The sequence below is a fragment of the Echinops telfairi genome, unplaced genomic scaffold, assembly GCF_000313985.2.
Source record: "Echinops telfairi isolate 266 unplaced genomic scaffold, ASM31398v2 ScPeMD7_17;HRSCAF=63, whole genome shotgun sequence".
Classification (NCBI taxonomy): domain Eukaryota; kingdom Metazoa; phylum Chordata; class Mammalia; order Afrosoricida; family Tenrecidae; genus Echinops; species Echinops telfairi.
Window position 1 is genome coordinate 1,702,142 of NW_022103914.1, and position 23,750 is coordinate 1,725,891.

Sequence of the window (23,750 nt, forward strand, 5' to 3'; positions counted from 1 at the left end):
GGGGGTGGGGGTGGGGGTTCTGGGAAGCCGAGGTCATGGGGCGGGGCAGGCAGGGAGCATAGCTCGCAAGATGCTGGGTCCGGCCGGAGTTAAGGGCAGGCCTGGCAGCACAAAGGGCACCCTGAAGGCCCCAGTGTGTGCCCGGGGAGGGCAAGTGGTTGGGCCAGCAGTCACTATGGACCAAGAGGCCGGTCCTTGGGCATGTGCCCTTCCTCTGCCCCCAGTCACAGAATTTGGAGAGTCCGCTGGCCTGGGCTCTCTGCAGTGGAAGCTAAGGAAAAGGAGCAGTGAGCCATTCTCATCCATTAGGTGAATTAGCACAGGGAGGCTGCGGGCTCATTAACACCTAACTGAAAATAGACAGGGGACTGGGTGTTTTCCAAGGCCTGGCTGGAAGGGAAATGGCAGCAGAGGAGTGAATGAAGCAGGAGCAGTCAGAGGGTCACCTGAGGGCACAGAGGGTGGGGAAGGGACTGAGAGGGGCCGTGGAGAGGGTGCCAGCCCTGGGAACACCTACATATACTCCGCAAAGAGGGGGGCCGTGCCCTGGGGAAGCCCCCCCACTCTCACAGGGGAGAGGGGACAGAGGACCTGGATTCAGAAGGCAGATGCCAGGGAGGAAGGGCCCAGTGCCCCAGGCTGTTCCCATCAGATGTATTCAGGAATGAGCTCTGCAGAGCTTCCTGCAGACCCCACTCCCTCCACCCAATCGCTTCGCTTAGGCCCTGTCTTGGTCCATCCAAATCCCTCCCCTACTCTGTTCCCCAAGGCTGGGGCAAGGCTTCCTACTGGGGCCACCATGCCGGGAGGGGGGGGCAGCAGCCTCTCAGGCGATATTTTCCCTTCTGTGCTGCTCTCTCGGGAAAGGTGCTCACGCCGCACGCAGCCAGTCCACCCCTTGTTGAGAATTTGCCCCGTCTATTGGGGTCCCAGGGGATTCTCACAGATGGTGTAACAGGTCTACTCTGGCTGTTGGAGCCTTGCTCTTAGGGTTGGTTCAGTGTTTCTACAAAGATACATTGCAGAATAAACGTGTATTTTGAAGGCCCAAACCTGGCCTTATAGTCAAATAAAAAGTCTTATTTTAGGGACTGATTCTTAATGCTTGTGGTCCTTCAGGATGTCTCCTTTGACTTTGCCCAGAAGAACCCTTCCTAAGTCTAAATTTTATTTAGAGTCTGAATTACAACTGATTTCACCTGTTTCAAAGACGGCGTCTTCCTCGACCCCAGGCCCCTCACCTGCCTGTATCTCTGGTGCCCACTGTGTTGAGGCCGAGAGTCTAAATGATGAGTCTTTGCTGGACACACATACACACACACACACACACACACACACACACACACACACACACACACCACTGTTGCTGTCGATCATGATTCCGAGCCAGCCTCATCTTTCTCCAGAAGAGGGGTTCCAACTTCTGACCTTTTGGTGAGTAGCCCACCCATAACCTACCATGCCACCAGGGCTCCTTGTCCTCAAGTTCCCTTGTCAGTCCCAGGCCCAGTGGCTCCCTCATGGACCAGCTGGTCTCCCAGCCCCGTTCCCCAGTCCTCTTGCCCTGCCCCGTCTTTCTGCCGGGGCTGATATTCCTTAAGGAAGGGCAGTGTCTATTCCAACTACTCCCAGACATGCCTGGCACACAGTAGGAGCTCAATCAATGTTTGAACAAGGACTGCCACGTGAACGGGAAGGCTGCTTCTCTCTCTCATGTTCTCAGTCAGGCCAGGTTTGAGACAGGAAGGCAGGGTCTCCATTGACCCTAATGGGATCACCCCTCATGGGCTGGGGGTAAACCCTGCCCCCTCTCTGCCCACAGGGCACAATCCATCGGCGGGTACCCGAGCACCAGGGACAGTGCCTCACAGTCATTATAACTCAGAACCACGCTGCGGCTGAGCCAGACGCCAGTGTGACCCAGGGAACACAGCCAAGCCCTTGAAGGAGACAGGAGAGGAGATAATAACTTTAAGGTGGAGGAGGGGAGAGGGGAGGAAGGGACGAGATCAGCGCAGGCCTCCCCAGAACCCGAAGCACCCCTCATTCCCACGCCAGGGCCAGCTGCCCCCCTGCCTCCCAGGACCGTACCTCCTGACGACAGGACTCCTGGGTCCCTGAGAAGAAGGCTCTGTGCCAAGACCCCCATGTGTTCCCTCCTCAGTGACAGAGATGCCAGCAGGTGTGTGTGCCTGTGCATGCTCCTGCACAGCTGCGGCCTCGTCTCCCTGCACACAGCGATCTACCGCTGCCCTCGGCGGGTCTGAAGGACAGGGGAGGATGGCCCCCCAAGCTTTGCAGGGCTGTGAGCTTCCGGGGAGCAGTCACATCTTTCTCCATGGAGCAGCTGGTGGGGTCGAGCAGCTGAGTGCTTAAATACCGTGCCACCAGGGCTCTGCATGCTGCTGCCATCATCACCCCCGGGGGCTGGGGACAGGCTTGGGCAGGCCAGCTGCCAGCAGGAAGCAGGGGTACCTTTAGGACATTCTCGTGTTGGACTGGGATGCCGCCTGCCCCCTGAAAACTTTGGGGTGTTGGGTTATCAGACTTTGACTCGTCTCGTAGCCCTGCCTCCACAGGACCACAGGTCTGCAGCCACCTCCTGAGGCCAGGCTCTGGGCTGGGGGTTGGGGGTGGGGAGGGTGAGTGCCAACACTGCCTCATCGAACCTCTCAGCAGCCAGAAAGGAGCCCCTGGGCCAGGCTGGGCCCCTGGCAGACTCTGCCCTTGTGTGGTATGTTTGCAGTGCATAATGGGGGGCTAAGGTGTTGAGCAGCCCTTTCCTCTAGAATGGGGCACCCACTTCTGCCGGCTCAGTCGGTCCCACTGCTGTCGGTGCATGTCTCCAGCAGAGAGGAGAGTGGGCTGCCCCGCATTCCATCACATCCCTACCCTGAGCGAGCATGGGCAGTGGGTCCGTCCCTGCAGTTGGAGGTCAGATGGGGGTGTGAAAGGACACCCCTATTCCCACTGAGCCGATGGGAAACTGAGGCTCGAGTGACCAGACAGATGAGCAAGGAAGTGTGCTAAATTGGCCCAGCCCATGAGCCCCTCTCTCCCTCCACGGGCTGACCTGCTGGCAGTGCCCAGGCTCTGTCCATGGCGACGCCTTCACTATGATTCCCTGCAGCAGGGCCTTCTCAGCTGCCCCTCCTCCCACCCTGTGGGGCTGACCAGTTCCCACGTTCCCTGTCCCACCTCCTATCTCACCCTGCACCGCTGACAGGGTGAAGGGCCTGCACCGGGGTGGTGTCGGGGACAGGAAGGAAGGCTCTCACACACCCCAGCCTTGGGGGAGTTGACCTGTCTGTCTTAAAAGGACTCCAAACAGCTGCTTTTGTCACCAAACCCCAAACAGGAGAGCCATCAGGGCCCCTTGGGGGTCTTCAGGGCATTATCTGGGGAATTCCTGGGCTCTGCCCTGCATCACACCAGAGGCAGCCCCTAGCTCAGCTCCAGGGCACCCCACAGGGTCCTCTGCGACCACTGGCTGGCACCCAGGGAGGGGCTGCATTCTAAACTGTGCCCACTCTCCCTCTGGGGTGGGGCAAGGGTAACCACAGAGAAGGACGGCCCCCGCCAGCCTCTCCCTTGTCCTCAGACCCAGGCCCAATCTGTCATGCCGTGGCCCGAGATCTCTTCCTGTGTTGCCCTGCTCTCGGTGGGGCTCTGGACCGCATGCCATCATGCCCTCGCCCTCCGGAGACACCGCAGCTCCACAGAGAAGGATGATAGAGACCGAGGGCCCTTCCCTTCTCCAGGAGAGTCCCCGGCCTATTTGTGGACACTGCGGTGACGACGCTCACAATGACGGCAGCAGCAGTGACAAGCCCACTGCCAGCAGATCCACTCTCAGGGACCCTTTGCAGGGTGTCTGAGGCTGTGCACCTATCTGGCTCCCGAGGAGCAGCTGGTGGGTTTGAACTGATGACCTTGTGGTTATGCAGTCCCATGCTTCCCGGCCTCCAACCCCCCCCACACCCACACACACACACACACACACTGACAGCCCCATAACAACAGTCATAAACGAAACTCCCCGCCACCAGGCTGATTCTAACTCATGACAGGGTAGAACCGCTCCTGTGGGTTACCAAGATGGTGACTCTATGGGAGTGGAAAGCCTCATCTCTCTCCCTTGGAGTGGACGGTGGTTCTGAACTGCTGACCTTGCAGACATGCAAACACCACCAACAATGACAGCAGTTCCCGGCTACTGGGTGCTTGTTATGTGTCAGAGCCGTGCTAAGCACCTGCCCTATTTGTCCATTAGTCTTTCATGTCTTCTTAATTACGTTCTCTATCCCAAGGAGCACCAGTGGCAGGGTGGTTACACGTTGGGCTACTAACTGCAAGGTCACCAGCCGCTCCTCCGGAGAAAGAGCTCACAGAGGCAGTGCCGCCCTGTCCTACAGACTCGCTGTGAGTCAAAGCTGACTGGCTGGCAGTGAGTTTGGTTTTCCCTCGCCCATGGGTGCAGATGAAGACCCTGAGTGCCTCAGTGCCTGGTAACATGCCCCCGTCACACAGCCGGGGAGCAGCAGAGTTAGACAGGATAGCAGTCTAACCTCGGAACCCAGGCTTAACTACCCCTCCTCCTGGCTCTCCCCAAACCCAAAGCACGTTTTGACAGACTCTGTCACCCTCCCACCCTCTACTCAGCCCACGCCCTGGCCCTAGCCAAAGGTTCAACTGAGCAGATCAATCAAGGAGAGCAAGCAGGGCATTTGCATATGATTGCTTCAGATGTCACGTCTATCCCACTGACTTCAGAGTGGGGCAGTCTAGCCTCTGGCCTTTCATCTCCTGCCTGATTGCTGTTATTCATGTTGTCCTCTCAGGAGCACAGGTTCCCGCCCCCAGCTGCCCGCACTGCCTTGGAGCCTGCTTCTCACTGTGCGACTCAGGCCACTCAGTGATGGGGGTACTGGTCATTTAATGACCAGAACGGAGGGTGCTGCCTGCACAGGATGGGAAGGGTGTGTGTGTGTGGGTGGGGGGGGTGTCTCACCAGGGGTGGGCCATTCCTATAGTCAGCCCCTCTGACCAAACAAAGCCCCTTGCTGGAGGGCAGGGATCCAAGAGGCAGGGACCCTGGGGGCTGGAAGGGAAGAGGAGGGGCACGAGGAAGTGGGTGGCCAGATGTTCCAGATGTGGGGCTTGGCAGCCTGGGGTGCGGTGGCTGAAGCAGACCTGCGTTTTGGGCCACGGTTTCCCTCCAGGAGCCACTTGGTAGTTGAAGAGCACCTGTTGAAAGTGTGGCTGCCACAGGAGCCACGGAGCACTGGGCCTGCGCCCGCCACCCACGCTCTGCTCTCTGCTGGGGGATGTCACTGCTGCGGGGAAGACCCAAAGGGGAACACAGGGGGCAGGGGGTCTCGTCTCATCTGAAATCTGGGTTCCCGAAACTTGCTGGAATAGGGGGATTGTTTCTTTAGGTGTCCTGGCGTGGGGACCCCTGATGTCAGGCTGGTGATAGTCAACCCTGGTGGCTCCTGGGAAACACGAGTTGCCTGGACACTGGTGCTCACACCGCTGGGGGCTCAGCCCTCTGCTCCCTCTGAGACTGCTCAGGGCTCAGGGCTCCCTAAACCTCGGTCCATAGAGCCTTCCGAAACAAACCGGGAAGTGTGTTATCGGTCAAGCACCCAGCTCCTAACCAGAAGGCTGTCGGTGCAACTCACCAGCCCCTCCTAGGGGGAGATGAGCTGGGAATCGCTCCCCTGGGGATTGCAGCCTGGGGGGCAGTTGAGTCAGAATCCACCTGACAGCACTGACCAATAGTAGTGGGAGCCGGGGTTGCCTAGTGGGTTACACACTGGGCTGCTATCCACAAGGTCAGCGGTTCGAAAGCATCAGACACTGGAGGGAGGAAGCCGGGGCTCTTTCTCCTTCCCGTATGAGTCACAGCCTGGGAAGGGTCGCTATGAGCCAGATCCAACTCGATGGCAGGGAGGTCAACAGTGGTCGGGCGAGGCAGAACTTCTGATGGCAGCCAATTTCTGGAGAAGGGCAGTTCACCATGTATCTACCTACGGGCTCTGGGCCAGGCGACCTCATCTCCGTACTCAGTTTCTGCATCTGTAAAATGCTGTGGGGACCAGAGGGCAAGGCAGATGGAGCTGCACAGCAAAGCCTGGGTTAAGTGAACCCTCGATAAATAGTAACTATTATCATTGTTGCTTATTCCGCCATCTGACGACAGAGGACACTGAGGGAGAGAGGCAGTGTAGTGGGCACAGCAGCGCACCCTAAGAGGATTCAAGTCGAGGGTCAGCTCACCTGGGCCTGCAGCCTCCCTTCAGGAAACCCCCTGCATGTGGGGGTTCTGCCTGGAGGGCCTTTTTCCCAGAGGTCAGCAGGCCACATGGCTCAGCACCCAGCACCCAGCACTCTGACAAGGGTGGGCTTTGGGGGAGCTGGCAGACCCCTAATGTGGAGGACAAATGTTTTGGAGTAAGGACATGTTCTGACGAGACCCAACGGGTTCTCGGTGTCCCAAAGGCTTCGAGGTCGTGGAGAGCCTGGGTGCCCAGTCTGTTCCATGTGAGCAAGCATCACCCACCCCCATGGGGCCTGCTACCTGCCACAGGTGTGCTGTGAGTACCACTTCCGTTTTCCAGAGCAGTCTCCTTGACACTGTCCCCTCAAACCCTGTCACTGAACATGACGCCCGCGTCTTTAAACCCCCTAGGGGCTGAGGGTCCTCGGGAAATGTATGGGGTGAGACCACATGTGGGGCACAACGGGCTCTCCAGGAAGCCACACTGGAAGAAGGCCACTCGCTGCCCCATGTCCCCACGGACTCATAAGCAGATTTTGCACTCTGTCCACATGTCCCTGCTGCCTGCGGCTTCTGTCTGGGGAGGCAGCTCATCGCAGTCTCGAGCCCTTCCCCCTTGACCTGTCCACCAGGAATGCCAGGAGGACACTGACCTCACGGGGCTGTTGTCAGGAGGGCTAGTGGCAGCAGCCGGGCAGTGGTGGCCACTCTGGATTCCGAGTCTGTGCTTCCCTGGCTCCCTGGGGAGACCAGCTCTCCACCCTGGCCCCCCGCCTTTGTTCCAGAGCAGCGGATCTCAACCTTCCCCACGCTGCGACCCTTTCATACAGTTCCTCATGTGGTGGTGACCCCCAACCATAAAGTTATTTTCATTGCTACTTCATCACTGTCATTTAGCTACTGTTATGAATCGGGTGACCCCTGTGAAAGGGTCTTTGGATCCCGAAAGGGGTCGAGGCCCGCATGTTGAGAAACCACACAGAATGATGAGAACTCCCTCAGCATACCCAGGGGGCCGGGGGCTCCACAACACACCTGCCCAAGCCCCTCCCCCAAACAAGGAGTGACACCTCTGCTCTGGGGCGCAGGCCTCCTGCGTGCAGTCGCCCACCGGTCCTCCCCCGCGTGCCCTTGCCGGCGGGCCCTCCCCCACCAGCCCTCCTCCTGTGTGCCCTCGCCCTGCGCCCCACCCCACCCTACCTCACGTTGTCATGCTTCTGGATGTAGATCTTATGGAACATCATATCCTCCTGCTTGGCGTTGATGTCGGCCTTCATCTCCATGGCAACGTGCCGGGGAAGGACAGACAGCAGGAGCCGCTCCTGGGGAGGGAAGCAGACTCTCCCGTCACAGCGCCCACCATTCGCCCCCACACCCGGGAGCCACGGGTCATTTCTGTGGACAGTGGACACAAAGCTGGCCTTCAACCCTGCCTGGCCCCAGACACACTCGGCCAGGGTCTATGCTATCCCGGGAGCCCTTCAGTTTCCAGCCCTCACGCTGCCCAGGGGAGCTTGGGTGTTGCTATGGCACCGCGCGGTCTCAGCAGGAGTCCCAGACTTGGATGAACGAGGAAGAAAAGCCCAGTGATTGACGTCTGAACCCGGTCCACGAAAACAAGACGATGACAACGATCCGATGATGCCCCAGAGCAGGGCTGGCTTCTCTGGCCCACGAGCCTCTCGAGCCTCAGCGACAGCCGAGACTCTACTGCTGGGCCACAGGTACGCTGTCCCTCCACATGCACGCCCCGGAAACCCCGTGGGCCCTCCTGAGCCTTGGGGTGCTAGAGAACACCTGGGGCTCAGGGATGGAAGCTCAGTCCAGAGACTCTCTGGCCCCTGTCCCCTGGGGCACCTCATGGCCCTTTGGCTGAGTCGGGGGTGGGGTGGGGGTGGGGAGAGGGCAGGGAAGTAATGCAGGTGAACCTGTGAGCACCCGCCAACCCCAGTTTACCATCCTGGATGTAGCCTGAGCCCCTGTGTGATCTGGGCATCTGACTGGACTTCTCTGAGCCTCAGTTTCCTCCAGTGTAAACCAGGGGTGGGGTTGCTCGTTGAGCACCATCATTGGGATCTGATCGGTTGTTAAATACCTCCCGAATGTCAGGCAACACGCTAGGGGTCAGGGGTGAACCGTGAGGGGGCAGAGGTTCTAGCCTCTTGGTAGTCCCAGGACCCTCTGGGAAGCAGGTGCTCAGAGGGTAGGGGGCCTAGGCTCGGGGAGAATGGGGTGGTCAGAGACGGCTTCGTGGAGACCAGAAGCTTGAGGAGGGAGAAGGCTGCTCCGGTGTCACCCTAGTGGGAGGGACCAGCCCAGAGAGGGAGCTCGAGCCAACTTTGGAAAACAGAGAAGTTAGCATCTGTCCAAGGGGGAGGTGGGAAGGACGTGTGTGTGTGTGACACCATGGAGGGCCACTGGACTCTAAGGTGAGGCTCGGACACCACCAACCCCCATCTCTGCTTTCCACACCCCCTCTCCCCGCCAGCCTCATTTCGAGCTCTCCACTGGTCACCTCCACAATCCTCCCGGCGCCCCTGCCCTCCGCCTGCTGCCTCCTCTCTTGCTTACTGACTCCTTTCTCCTCTGCCCCACCCTCTGCCCCCTCTGCCCTCGCTCTTGCTCTCTGGGAGCAAATCCATTGCCGCTGGGGACCCCGTATCTCCCCAGCGAGCAAGTGCAGTCACCCCCCACTTCAATGCCTGTCTGGGGCTCTGCCGTCTCCCACTGCCCACCTGGACGCCCAGACACCACTGCCTGCGCATCTCACCTGGAGCCACACTCACCTCCCCTATCTCCACCCCCAACAGCTCTGCAGTCCAGGGCCCTGGCCCCTGATGACCTGTTCCCCTGATCACCAAGGTGGGGACCTGGCCCACGTCAAGGGCTGCTACTGCTCAGACTCTGTCCTGAGACTCAGTCCCTCCGATTCCCGTGTCAGGACCAGCCTTGCACTGATGAAACACTGCTGATGAGGAAAGAGCTGTCCTGTCCGTCCATCCTTCCTCCTCCGCAGCCCCCTCCACTGCGATGTGCAGCTCTCATCTGACCCAGCGACCTTGACCCAGTGCCCCGGCTGTCTGGCTTCCCCTTACCCTCCATGCTGTTGGTCAAACCCCTCACCTCACCGATACACTCAGGTCACGCTCCTCTGCTTAAACCACCCAAGTTTCCTTGGGCCCCACACACCGCCTCATCCATGAACTTTGCTTGTTCTCCAGACGACCACCTGCACTCCTGGGAGCCTCTCTTCTTTCTGTTCCACAGCACCCCTCCTTTGTCTCGGTCCTGCCTGCTGACTCACCCTGGACACCCTCCCACCCCCAGTGGTCTGCAGGGCTCAGGCTCCGGGCACTGCACCCTCCCCCTGGGGCACCTGCAGCCCCCAGAGACTGGTCTGTGCTGGCGACTCCTCCCCAAGTGGCTCTCAAGGCCATCTTTCCCGTCCTGCAGCCGCTCGCAGGCCCGGGGTGCCTCCAGGCCCTGCCTAGGTGACCAGCACAGCCCCTGGAAGAGTTTGCTGCTCTCCAGGCTGGCAGCTCTGTGCCTCTTCTCTCCACACTGCAAGCAAGCAAGCAAGCAAGCAGAGTGACCTTCCTGACGCACACACGGCTGCCCGGCTCTCCTTCAAACCCCGCACTGCAGGCAGCTGAAGTCCCCGGGAGGTGCAAAGTGTTGGCACACTCGCCCGGCTGCCACCTGAAAGTGGTGGCTGGGGCACCCAGAGGCACCTCTGAGGAAAAGACCTCGCTGCCTATCCGGCCAAGCAAGGGAGCAGTTGTCTGGACACACCTGGCTCGTCTCTCAGCCCAGAAACTGGCCGTAGTCCTAGAATGCTTCTGGAAACTTCCAGATGGCCCCACTCCCGCAGCCAAGCCTCAGGGGCTTCTGCGATCTGGCCCCTCCCAGCACCTCCTAAAATGAGATCTTCCCTTCATCTTCTCTGGACTTAGGGGGCCAGAGCTGTCAGGAACCAGGGGCTCACCCAGCGGGAAGCACCACTTTCACACCTAACCATCCTCAGGGCCACCTCCTCTGGGAGTCCTTTCATGGGGGGGAGAGGGGGAGCAGCCCTACACCCCATGCGTTCTTTCACCGAGCCTCTGGTGGGCCCACGTTACGTGGCTGGCTGTGTGTCCCCTCCGTGTGTGCAAGGAGAGGCCCCGGTGAGGACAGGAGGACAGCAACCGTGTCTTATTCCGCTCCACGGCCCAGAGCCTCACGCCCGGGAAACCGCGGTGAACCAGCCGATGGAGGCTGCTGCTCTCTGCCCGTCTGTCTGGTCTCCCCAGGCCCTAGGACCCATGGCCATGGAAGGCCAGCTCGTATTTCCTGGGGCAACCAGTGACAGGGACAGGGATGGCAGGGAAGTTCTGTGGAGATACAGGACGACTGGGAGCAAGCGTGCTACCCAGCATGAGGTGCAGCCTACGTTCCCAATGACTGCTGGGGCAGACGGCCGAGTGGCACGGACGGGGACAGCGGGCCAGTATCCTCAGCCCCTTCCTCAGGCAGGGCTGGGAGCATCATCTGGGTCCCGAGAGAGCGTGGCTGTTTCCACCAAGGGCGGGAGAGCCTGGGGGGTTGCTGGGCGAGGGAGGGGGTATCGCCTGTGCCCAGGAAGCAAGCCTGTGCTCTCCAGGGTCCTGGTCCTGAACATCATCGGACAGAAGCAGGTTCTTCCCCATCATTCTATATGAGCTGCCCAGCCTGGTCACTCACGGCCATGGCCAGGAAAGTGCAACAAACTCAGAGATGAGACTGAGAGAGGGGGGTCCCCTGGGGCAGCAGGAAGGGAGGCCACCTTGATCTCAGGGGGAATGCTGGAGCATGGAGCTGCATGGGTGGAGGTTTAGCGGTGTGCCTGTGCTGCGGTAAGAAGACACTTGGAGGGTCCTGGGGTTCCACCCAAAGGCTGGACCAGGAGCCCAGCAGGGCCAGAGAGCACATGGGCTGAGCCAGGCCTCAGACCTATCACCGCAAACACTGGGACCCTGGCACGGGTGGGTGAGGCCACAGAGGCAGCACTGGAGGGGGCCAGGGAGGTGGGGGAGAGGAGACCCTCAGGCTCAGGCCCTTGCCCAGCTGTGTGGAGGCCAGCAGCCCTAGCTGTCACCGTCATTCACCGAGGGTGCACCCAGAACAGTCAGAGATGGCCCCTGGCATGGTCAACGGCCCCGGGCTCGGGCTACAGCCAGGAGGGCTCAGGAGACCGCCACAACCTACCCTGTGCCTGCTCTCAAAGGCAGACCTTCTGTGTTTATATTTGCCGCTGGCTGGCCAGCAGACACAGCACTGCAAACTTAGTTTGTAAGTGGCCGCCGGGTCAGCCTCTAACTCAGGGCCAGCTCATAGACGATGGGAGCAGATTGTTGTGGCCCACAGGATTCATTCTAATTATCCTGAGCCCTGGTGGCACACTGGTTACGCGTTGGATGCTAGCTACAAGGTGAGCAGCTCAAAACCACGAGCCACTCCTCACGAGAAAAACAGGGCTTTCTCCTCCAAGAGTTAGAGTTTACAGTCTTGGAAACCCACAGGGGCAGTTCTACCCTGCCCTACAGAGTCGCTATGAGTTGGCATCAACTCAACAGCAGTGAGTTTGAGCATACTTTTCCTAAAGTACACAACCAAGCCTTTCTTCCTAGTCTGTCTTAGTCTGGAAGCTCTACTGAAACCTAGTCAACCTCATAGCAACACACAAGCCTCCACTGACGGACAGGTGCATTGGCTGGAAGCTGAACTTGGGTACATTGTAACCCCCACCCCCAAGGGGGGAAAAACCCAAACCAAACCACTGGCCTTGAGTCGATTCAGACTCATCTTTGTTTCCAGGACTGTGAATCATTCTGTGATCAGATTAGCCTCATCTTTCTCCCCAGGAGCAGCCGGTGGGTTTGAAATGCCAACCATGAGACTGACAGTCCAATGCTTACCCTCCGATGCCACCAGGGCTCCTGGGTGCCTAGCAGGACTCCATCCACTAAGTCTGGAGGGTTTGGGGAGCCCATAACTCCCTGGGAGCCACTCGGCTAGCAGAGGGCAGAGCCCCTGGTGGGGAGTCACTGCATCTCAGGAGTTGCACCTGGCATTGCCTGACCGTGCACCATCACCTGCAGACCGGCCTGCTCCTTTCCTGGGCCACCTACCTGGGAACCATCCCAGGGTGACCAGGACCTCCACCTGGTTCACACATGGGCTTGCATTTCTAGACAGGGCCCCTCCAGAGGAGCCCCCAGTCCCCCATCCACCCAGAAGGCCCTCCAGGGAAGCACACCCATGACTGTAGCCTGTGAAAACAGGCTTCTTTCCCAGAATTCTCCTGGAGGATGAGGACAAGGGCAATATGAGACCAACTTCCTTTCTCTGAGCCAACTGACTAGAGCCGAACTCAGGAGAAAACCTGCTCAGGCCAAACCCCCAATCCTCCTCCCCCTCTGGAGTCAGGAAGTTGGCTGATCTCCTGCCTCCAGCTGGTCTGCATCTCTGGGGAGGGGGAGCCATCTCACATTCCTGCCTCCCAAGGACTGGAGACCACAGGGACCCCTGAGGAGAATTCCCACAGAGCCTGGAATGCTGGCCTCCCTCCAGGGGAAACAGGCCCTGCAGGCTGGGTCCCAGCCAGGGCCCGGGTGGGCGCTGGTCTGGCTGTGTGGGGATGAGGGGGGCATGATGGGGACAGGAGATGTTTGGGGGCTGGGGGGTGGTCTCACTCACCTGCTGCTGGTTCTCCCGCTGTGAGTGGAGGCGTGCCTGGATGCACTCTCTGGTCTCCTGGAAGGCCTGTCTCTGGGAGACCTCGGCTGGGTAGTGGGTGCAGACACCCACGATGTTGGTGCAGGAGAAGATGAGGACATTGGAGACCACCTGTGGGGGCAGACAGCACACGGAGCTCAGGCATGGAGCCCTACCAGTCAGTGGAGTCCTGCCCCACCCTCCGGGTCCCCTGGAGTCGCCAACACACCCAAGCCCCCAGCAAACAAATGCCACGGACTTGGCCTCTCTGCACACAGCAGACTGCTGGGAGCAGCTACGCATACCAGTCAGGATCCCTCACATCCCCAAAGCCCAACACTTGGCTTGCCGGTGATGGGTGTGGGCACAAAGTCACTGAACCATCAACCAAAAGCAGCTCCGTTTGCCCAAGACAGCCTTGTAACCTGTGGCCATCTGGCCCATTCTGGCTCATAATGGCCAGCATTGAGCGGAGCTGTCCCCCAGGTTTAAATGGAGGGAACGGTGCATCCGCGCTGCCTTCTCCCACCACCGCTGTTCAATTTGTATGCAGGAGCAGATAGTCCACGAAGCTGGGCTGTATGAAGAACAGGACATCAGGATGACTAGACTCATTCGGCAACCCTTGATTTGCAGATGACACAGCTTGCTGGCTGACAGTGAGGTGACCTGAAGCCCTTACTGATGAAGATCAAAGACGCACACAGAGAAAGCAGCAATCGCACAACTGGACCAATAAGCACCATCATTCTAAGTGGGGGGTGGGGTGGGAGAAAACACTGAGGTTGCCAAGGGGTTCGCTGTACTCGATTTCCTAAAGGCAGCAGCCAAGAAATCAAATGGCGCTTCGCACTGGGCACATCTGCCGCCAAACACCTGCTTCAAGTGTAAGAAGCAAAGGTGCCACTCTGAGGACTAAGGGGCACCTGGCCTAGGCCCCACAGGGGTGTGCATGCGACACAATGCCTGGCACTGGAGACTGGAGAAGAAGCCAGGCCTTTGAATCGCAGTGTTGGTGAGGAGAGCGAGTCACAGAGTTTGCGGGAAAACGTGACCAAGAGATCCTGGGGTTTCCCCACACACCTTTGGCAGCCCCTTTCTACACGTTCTAGGAGGACCGAGCACAAATACACCTGAATGAAGTCGAGTCAGGATACTCCCTGAGAGGAGAGGGTGGGAAGACTCTGTCTCATGTACCCTGGATGCACTCACAGAAGGGACCCACCAGGATCTGTAGAAGGGCCTCACTGGGTGCAGTAGAGGGCGGTGAAAAAGAGGAAGGCCCTCAGGGAGCCGGACTGGCACAGTGGTCGCCACACTGAACCCAACTGTGAGGCTGGTGCCGCACCAGGCACTGTCCCATCCTGTTCTGTGTTAGCTTGGGAAGAGTTGGGATCGGCCTGATGGCAGCCAGCCGTTGCTGGTTGAGTCAGAAGCCACTGGATAGCACCCAACAGCCACAGTGAGCGTCTTCATGGACGCAGACTGCCACACCTTTCTCCCTCGGCATGGCTGGGGGCCCTGCGAGCCACGAGCCCCTTTGGTCGGCAGCCCTGTGCTGAACCTCTCCCCCACCAAGGCCCTTAGAAACTAAAAGTGCAGGGGTGTTAGTGACTCTGGGGCAAAGCTGGATGCATGTTGGTGGAAAGGATGGTGGGATTTTATTCCTCTTTTTGGAAGTGCTCAGCATCGGACACCCAGGGCTGTCCTACTGAAGGACCTTAGCTTATTACCCCCCAGAGATCAGCACCCATAAGTCAGGTGCTTACTGGCCACCCACCAGATACCCAGCCCTGGGCTCACCCCCATGCGGAGCAGAAGGAAGGCAAGGGAGGGGCTCGTCTAAGGGCTCTGGTTTATGCTGACGGCGGCGGCAGCAGAATGACCTGGGAAAGGGCTGAGAGAAGGCTGTCTAACGGGAAGACTGTAACCGATGTTACTGAAGGGCACTTGTAGCTATTGTTGAAATGGTGGATGCCTTGTTATGTAGGAAGGGGCTTTCAACACTCTGTGGCAATTGGAATGGAAAAGGTACTGGGATTTTTCTGCGAACTTGTTGAAGATCCCTCATAGAGCTTCACGCTTTTTTGTTTTTAATAAAAAGAAAAGACGGACACGGTCCCTGGCCAGCAGGGATCAGTGCCCACGGCTGGCCTTGTTTCGATTTCATTCTCTCTCCGCGCCAGCACCCTGACAAGCCACCGCACCAGCTGGAGACCGTCCGCCCTCCCCCCTCCCCCGGCCTCCACACCCAGCCCCTGCTCCGAGCTGAGCGAGACGTGTGTGGAAAAGTACCACCGCCCCTGCAGGTCAGCGGGGACAAGGTTGGAGTTCTTTGGAAAGGAATATTTACTGGAAAGCGAAGGAAAAACACAACACAACACAGGTCACCAAAGCAAGCTGACACGGCACATTCCAGGGCCTCTCCAGCTGGTGTTTAATTAAACTTTCTCTTGGCAGGTGTAGCTCGGGGAGGGTGTACCCTGGGCCTGGTCCACCCAAGACGCCAAGCAGAGACGCAGGCATCCTGCCTGTGGTGGAGGGAAGCTGCACCCCAGTCCCTCCGAAAACATAACTCTCCGTTCCACCCGACTCTGGAAAAGACCCCAGCCCCAATGCTGCACCTCTGGTGACCCTGAGTCCCCAGGGTGCGAAAGGCACCTCTCCTGGATCCCACAGGCCCGCTGGGTGACCGCTCCCACACTCTTCTTCCTCAGTGCCCTCCAGCTGGCTCCGACCTCCGGCAACCCCACATGTCAGAGTGGACCGTGCCCCACAGGGTGCTCAATGATTGGTGTTTCTGAAGTAACGGGTGACCGGTCAACCTTGTGGCAGCGGAGCTCACCTACTGTTTATAGCACCCGGGACCTCTTTGTCTCTGGATTCCAGGAGTTCTGTCCCTGACGCAGGCCTGTCATCTACCAGGAGTTTCCCCACGCCCCCTCCAGATTTTAGGTGGTTCTGATCGCAAACCAGCATGCAAACCCAGAGCCCCTATGGTGGTCCATGAAGAATGGTGTGCACCTTGTCCTGGGCACCTGCATGCTCCCTTTTTTATCGCAAAGCCTCGCTCCCTCCCTGCCTGTGCAGTAAGTGCCAGCTTCCCGGCTGAAGGAGCTCTAAGCTCCTCCGAGTGTCAGATTCCTCCTCACCTTCCGGGAAGGGCAAGCTCGCGTGGCTGAGCCACCAAATCTGCCAGCCCCACCCATGACTCAACCCCCACACACTCCCACCCAGCCCCACCCACGCCACAGCATCTCATTAACACCTTATCCTATTCAGAAACTGGAAGCACAGGGCCCACCCCATCCCAATGGCTTCTCACGAGGAAGAAGACCCCTGCACGACAGGTGGACAATTGAGGGAGAAGACAGGAGACAGACCCGACCAGAGAAGCCAGACTCACTGCCATCGAGTCAATGCCGACTCAGAGTAAGTAACCAGACAGGGCCGGGAAGAAACGGGCCTGTGAGTTTCCAAGACGGTAATGCTTTACAGGAGGAGCAGCAATCAATCCATTACAAGCAAGGGTGGGGCCCTTGAGCGGGGGAGGGGAGGCAGAGACCTCCCAGCAGGCCAGGGTATTCTGGGTTCTGACTTAGTGGGGGCCGCTATTTGCAGTCACCCAAACGGGAAATGATCCAAATGACCCATGTGATATTCTCGTTCGCTGCTATCACGTTGGCTCGGACCCCCTGGAGACCCCCTGCACAACAGAATGAGAGGCCGGTCCAGTTCTTGCCGCACGGTCACTAACATCTCTGAGTCCAACAGCCAACGTGCTGTTGTGATCCAGGCGGGTTTTCATTGGCTGATTAGCAGAAGTAGACTGCGGGACTATCTTTTCAGTCTGTCTTAATCTGGAAGCTCTGCTGACAGCTCCCCAGCCGGGTGACGCCTTGCTGGCATTCGATGCTGGGAGCTCCCAGCATCACGGTGACCCACATGCCACCTAACCAGGGCAGCATGGCAAAGGAGTTCCTTTACGTGGCCTTTTGCCTTTGTTCTTTGGACAAACAGCTCAGGAGATTTCCCCACGCAAGCCTGATTTTGTACCCCAGAGAATGTCTTACTTTTGTCTAACTGAAGTGGAACTGTAAAACAACCTGGTGTGAGTTTTGTTTTTTGGTTGTTGTTTTTCTGACCCTGTGATGGGTCTGTACCTCGAAAGGATCAGTCAATAGATTATACAAATGAGGTGGCTGTCGTTTATGCAGATGACGTTACTATGGAAATGAAGTGCCAGGGCCTATCTGTGGAGATTGGTCAGTCTGTGGCCCTGTGGTCAGTCTCGTGTCTTGAGATTACAAAGAGCTTGTATATAAATACAGCCACCCCCACCCAAGTTTCTCGGACAGGAAGCAAGAAGAAACAGAAAGAAGAGAAAGAACCTTCTATAAGGACTGTAACACTACAGGCGGTGACCAGTTGGAAGGGGCCCCAAAGCAGAGCCAGCAGCCGTAGATCCAGGGGCAAGAGGAGCCTGTCCTGAGGGGGCTGGGAGGAGCCGAGAGGCCTTTCCTGAGATGGAAATGGGAGATACTGCCACCTGCTTCCTGATTCTGAGTCGTACCCCCTTTTACTTCCTTCATAAACCATGTAACTGTCCGAATAGTGGGTGAGTCCCAGGCCATTGCCATGGATGGCCCCAAACAAGAAGTGAATAGAGAGTGTGCTGTCGTAGGGGTGGCTGGTGTGAGAACTGGTTAAAAGGTCGGAGGGTGGAAGTCTATCTCACCACCATCTCATGGGAATCGGCTTCCGGCTGATCCCAGTCATTATGCCCACCGAAGTTAGACTCTGTCTGACCAGGGCTTCAACACAGTTCATTGTGGTCTGATCCCCTGAGAAGAATTTTACCTTTCCACCCCAGATAGTCAGTACCAGAGTCTGCATTTTAAAAAGATGACTAAAATGTAGCCTCTGGCTGCATACATCTGGGGTGGCAAGAGGAATTCTCCGTTTGAAGTCCTGGTCCTGGGGCCACTGCTGTGACTCCAGCGACCTCTGACAACATCGGGGTGCTGCTCGGCTATAAAGGGGGACAGCCAACGGTACATACACAAATGCATCTCAAAAGCATTCGGCTAAGTAAGACACAAGCCTCAAAAGGCTGCATACACCAGGTCATGTGTTCGTGTGACATCTACAGGGGACCGGCAGGCCGGACACAGCACAGGCTGGGGAAGGGGGAGACTGCAAAAGGGCAAGATGGAATCTTTTGGGGTGAAGGAACTGTTGCGTGCGTTGACTGTGGTGGGGGTTATATAGCTATATGCATTCGTCTGAACTTGCAAAACTGCACACCACAAGAAGGTGGATTTTTCTGTGTGTGCATTACATCCTCATTAAAACAACAGCAAAAACAGAAGTTAAGACTCAGGAGGGACTAACCAGAGATGTGAGAGGCTGTTTGTGCTTTTGGCTTCTGAAACCGGCCCGAAGGGCCAAAATCTATTTTGAGTCCTGATCCCTAAAGTAATTATCAATTGGCCGACACAGCATCTCAGCACTAATCCGCCTGGGTCACTCGGCCTGTAATCTGACTCCTCCCACAGCCAGAAGGCCAATCGCAACAGACGGGGCAAATCCTGGTACAGCAATGCGTGGTAACCCAGTAAGAGTCCAAATGGCTTTGCTAAGCTTAACAAACATCGGGGTGCATCTCATTCACAAAACGAAACCCAACCTGGTGTGCAGGAAGAGGGTGTCCAGGTTTGAGAGGGTGCTGGGGAATAGAGAGTGGGTTGGGAGATTTTCAGCAAATTGGACCAGAGAGCCCCCAAAAGTAAAATGAACATGACAATCACACACCCTTACAGACGATGGCCCCCACAAAGGCAGGGATCTGTGCACCCCGGTCTTAAATGCGAGGAAGAGAGGCTGCTGACAGCCTGCCGGGCAGGAGCCCGCAGTTCAAGAATGACCTTACTCCCATGCTCACAGGCTGACTGTCTCCGACTCCACTGAAGTCAACGTTCCCATACTCAACCCCCTACACGCGTCCCAAGGGGCTCAAGCGCTTCTGTGCTCCATGGTTAACCAAAGGTCAATGGTTCAAATCTACTAGCGGTTCAGAGGGAGAAAGAGGAGGCTGTCAGCTCCAGGACGATTACAACCTTGGAAGTCTAAGGGGGCAATTTTACTGTGCCCCACAGGGTTGCTGTGGTTCAGAATGAACTAGATGGCAACGGTATTTGGTTTCCTCTGCCCCAAAACAAACCAGATACAGTAAAAGTAAGTTCAAACCCTGTGCCGGGGTACAGGCTTTAGTCATTAGTAAATACCCAAAGGTGCCATTCAGTGCTGAGACTTACAACATATCTAACCCCAGAGAGAGGGAGAGAGAGAGAGAGAGAGAGAGAGAGAAGACATGGGAGATAGGTGCCAGTAGTTGGTGGTGGGGAGGTGGGCAGCATACTTTGTGGGGACAGAGGTCACCTCAGCAGCTGCTTTTAAAGCAAGTCCCGCAGGTAGTTAGATGGTTTGGGTCCCAGGACCACCCTGGGAGACTGGCCTCCTCCTATGAAGGACCCGTGCTAGAGGGAGAATGTTTGGAATTCTAGTCTCAGAGTTCAGACCCTGGGAAGAAGAAGTCTATGAATATTTAGAAATGGGCCTTATTTTGAAAAGCCCAGCACTTTTGAAACCCAATCTTAGGCTGCTTGTGGGCTGCAGGGTGGATTTGGGGGCAGGAGACAGGAAGGACTCCAAGAACATGGTGACTCCCCCCTGAGTTTTCAGGGGGCTCTGAGGACCACTCGCCAGTTAGGGGAGTGGTACGAGGCAACAAGAAATGAGGGGGAATGGATCGGGAATAAATGACGTGAGTTGGGGTTAGGGCTGGGAAGCCAGGCGACTTGCTGCTATTTTATCCAGGCAATGCTTGGTAGATATGTTTATGCTGGGGGTGGGGGGTGGGCAACATTGTTTATTTTAATTCAAATTTAACTGGGTGCCCATATTTGATCTCAGAGCTCTAGCAGGGAGCCTTTCAGACCCTGGTCCTCACAGTCCTGTCTGCCCTGGGCTGAGCATTGCTATAGGGAGGGCGGGGGGCTGGCTCTCCTCCAGAGGCTTCCCCACTCACGGTGGCAGCCAGAGCGAGCGAGGAGGAGGAGAAGCAGAAAGACCACACAGCATTTTCTCTGCACGTCCTCATTGGAAGTCACCTCTACTGTGTGGGAACCAAAGTGCTGACATTGGATTTTTCCAAGTCCACCCACCTAGCCAGGAAGGGCCAGGCCACCTCAGAGAGCCTAGGTGCTGAGGACCAGCTCCCTGGGCACTAGGGAGGGAGGGGAGGGAGGCTCTTGTCCCCCAGACCTAGGGGCAGTGCACACCTTCCTGTCTTAGTCCTTTGGCCATGTCCAAACCCAACAAGGGGAGAAGGCCCCCAATGGAGGGAGCAGCTGAGCCCGACGGCGCGTCCCCCGCTGGGCTGGATCCCACTGGTCTATGTATATGGCGGTAAGAGAGGCTCAGAATCTGGTCGGATACAAAGAAAATAAATCAAGGAAGAATAATCTTACATGACATCCTCGTAGAAGGCAGAGCTGCACACGGTTCCTTGTATACGACACCACGCTCAATTAGGCGCTTAATGGCTTTAAAATGCTTTCAATATACTTTTACTTTTTTTTTAATGTCAAGGGACGCCTCTTCAGAATGTTTCCTTTCCAAAATAATGGAACGTCGTGGAGTTTCTCCAGGGTGATTCAAGTCACGTTATCTCAGATCTGGTGCTTCTGTGACACGGTGGGCGGTGGGGGGTAGGGAGGGTGCGGGGGAGGCTGTTGGCTCTGGACAAAGGGGTGAAGCCCATTTCTGCGGTTCCTGGTGTCACTGGGCTCCCAAGCATCCTCTCCATTGCCCCTTCTGCTCCAGCGGCTTCTGGCTGGTCCCTTTCTCCTGCTCCAGCTTCTCCTGAGCTCTGAGGATGCCTGCACATGGTCCGCACGCCACCACTGGACAGCCTGCTATGAGAACCTTGGCGTCATATCACTTCCCAGCCCCGAATGTCCCCAGACTCCTGTGCTGGTTATCTCCCGGGCAAGTCTCGGGCCCGACCAGACTCCTGGTCTCCTCGGCGACTTCAACCTGCAGTAAGGGCCTGCCTCACCTTAGTGGCTGCTCAGCCGGCAGACCACAGAGAGCTGCACACACAACCTGGAACTGCATCGAGACACCTGCGAGTCAGACCCTGTGACCCCAGGAACCTGCCCTGGCTGGTTCCCAGGGGTAGATGGGAAGACCTTTCTTCCCAGTCTGTATCAGCCTGAGCGCGCCAACAAAACACGCTTAGCAGCACAAACGGGCGGGCAGTGACTGTGTGTGAGGTGCACCGACTGGGCATTGAACCCAGGTCTCTGGCGCGGAAGGCAAGAATCCTATCACTAAACCACCAATGCCCCCACCGAGTGAGGAGGAAAGATACCAGGTGAAACGTGAAGAGAGGCAAGGATCGAGGAACCATCAGCAATTTGCAGTCTTCAAAACACATGTGTAATGTTTCATTTCCTTCTCCTCAGATCCTTATAAGCTAGGTGGGTCCCACCCTCCATACGCCGGGGACACGGAGGCTCAGGGAAGACTCCCTGCCCGAGGTTCCACAGAGACGTGGCAGCAGCGCTGACAGCCCCTACTCTGCTGGACTAAGCTGCTATTTATCGCAACTTAATTTAGGGCCCGTTCTGGTTGATTCTATTTAATAAAGAAGCACTCAACTTTCTCTCACCCCGGTCCTAGGTGCCCCAGGCCTTGTTCATAGATCCTGGTCGCATGAAGAGCTGCCGATTACTGACTGACACACTCCCAGCCCCTGCCGGCCTCCACACTCATCTCTGGGGAGAACTCTCTCTCAGTCACTGTGGCTGCAAAACGCCTATCCATGAAGCCAGAGCCTACACTGGTGTGTTAGTTTGGGTAGACTAGAGAAACAAATCCAGGGAGACTTATATGTGTGTACGAAAGAGCTTTATATAGAGTAATTGTACATTAAGAAAACATCCCAGCTCAGTCCAGATCAAGTCCATAAGTCCAATATTAGCCCATATGTCCAGTACCAGTCTGTAAAGTCCTCTTCAGACTCACGAAACACTTGCAATGATGCAGACTGCAGGAAGATCACAGGCCAGTGGGTGGAAAGTCCTGTGGACCCAGTGGTGGTGGAAGCATCTTAGCACTGGCGTGGGTCTCCACGTGGCTCCTCCAGCTCCAAAGCTCTAGTGTAGCTCCCTGTGTCTGGTCAAGAGGAATGTCTCACAGTGTGTGTGTGTGTGTGTGTGTGTCCCCACCTCCAGCGAGCTACTTATCTCCACAGTGCTTCCAAATGAGGTCATCAGCTGAGACCTGATTGACAGGCTAAATTCCACCCCTTCACGCTTGAGTCTAAAGTTGACACCAGATTATGTAACTCCCACATATGTTATTGTTGTTAGGGGCCCTGAGCGCTGACTCGATGACCCCGTGTGACAGGGGTTCCCCAGGCCCCACAGGTTTGCTAGGATGTAATCTCCACAGAGCTTCTTCCTTCGGCACCATGGGCTCCTGCTCATATGCTGCCGCCTGAAATGGTTGAAGAACAGCCAGAGTGCTTCTGAGAGGCAAGGACTACGAGATCTCATTTCATACTTGGACCTGTCAGGAGAGACCAGGGCCTGGAGAAGGACATCCTATTTGGTAAAGTTCAGGGGCGGTGAAAAAGAGGAAGGAGATGGATCGACACCATGGCTGCAACAATCCACACAGGCATGGGAACGCGCGTGAGGGTGGTGAAGGACCAGGCAGGGTTGTGTTCTGTTGAGTGTAAGGTCACTATGGGTCGGAACTGACTTGGTGGTACCTAGCAGGACGGGTTGGAACCACTAAGCTTTTGGTTAGCAGCCAAGCACTTACTGCTGGGCCCCTCAAAAGCACGGAGTCAGTGCCAACTCATAGCCACCGTCCAGGACAGGGTGGGACTGCACCTGTGGGTTCCTAAGACTGCACCTCGTTGCAGGAGCAGAAAACCTAGCTTTGCCCCCTCAGAGCAGCTGGGGGTTTCAAACTGCTGACCTTGTGGTTACCAGCTCAGTGTGTAGCGCACTATGCCACCAAGGCAGCATCCTTCTCTCAAATATTTTTGTCCAAAGTATTTTCATCTCCTGAACTGAAGTTCCATGTCCATCATTATTCTATGGTTTTGTCTACTATGTTTGTTATGAGTGGGGCTGCTAACCACAAGGACAGCAGTTCAAAACCACCCGGTGCTCCTTGGGAGAGAGATGAGGCTTCCTGCTCCCATAAAGCGTTACAGTCTGGGAAACGCACAGGGGAAGATGTACCCTGTCCTACAGGGCTGCTATGAGCCAGACTTTTAACTCGGTGGCAGTGAGCTTCTGGTTTAGACATTCAAACAAATGAAATCACACAATGCGTATCCTTGATGTTTGGCTTCTTTTACATAGCATACTGTCTTCAAGGTTCGTTCATGTTGTAGCACGTATCACTACATCATTCCTTTGTTGGCTAAATAAGATTCCATGGTATAAATGTACATTTTTTAACCATTTCAACCACTGACATACGTTTGGGTTGTAGCCACTTTCTTTGCTATTACAAATAATGCTGCTATGAGCATTCGTGCACAGGTTTTTGGATGAAGTCTATTTTCAGTTGGGCATATACCTAGCGTTGGAATTGAGATCATGTGCCCAGTTAAGGATTTCATTTCACTGGGTGGGGTCCACAA

At 56.7% G+C, this 23,750-nt stretch overlaps 1 protein-coding gene across 1 annotated transcript in view; it reads right to left on the reverse strand.

Annotated features, from left to right (window-relative positions):
* ADCY5 (adenylate cyclase 5) overlaps positions 1-23,750 on the reverse strand; it is a 180,256-nt gene that overhangs the window by 47,535 nt on the left and 108,971 nt on the right. The window contains exons 3-4 of the mRNA XM_004712234.2: positions 13,001-13,150; positions 7,484-7,605 (exon numbers count right to left, since the gene is read on the reverse strand). Of these exons, the coding sequence (XP_004712291.2) occupies positions 7,484-7,605; positions 13,001-13,150 (272 nt within the window). The remainder of the gene's footprint in view (positions 1-7,483; positions 7,606-13,000; positions 13,151-23,750) is intronic.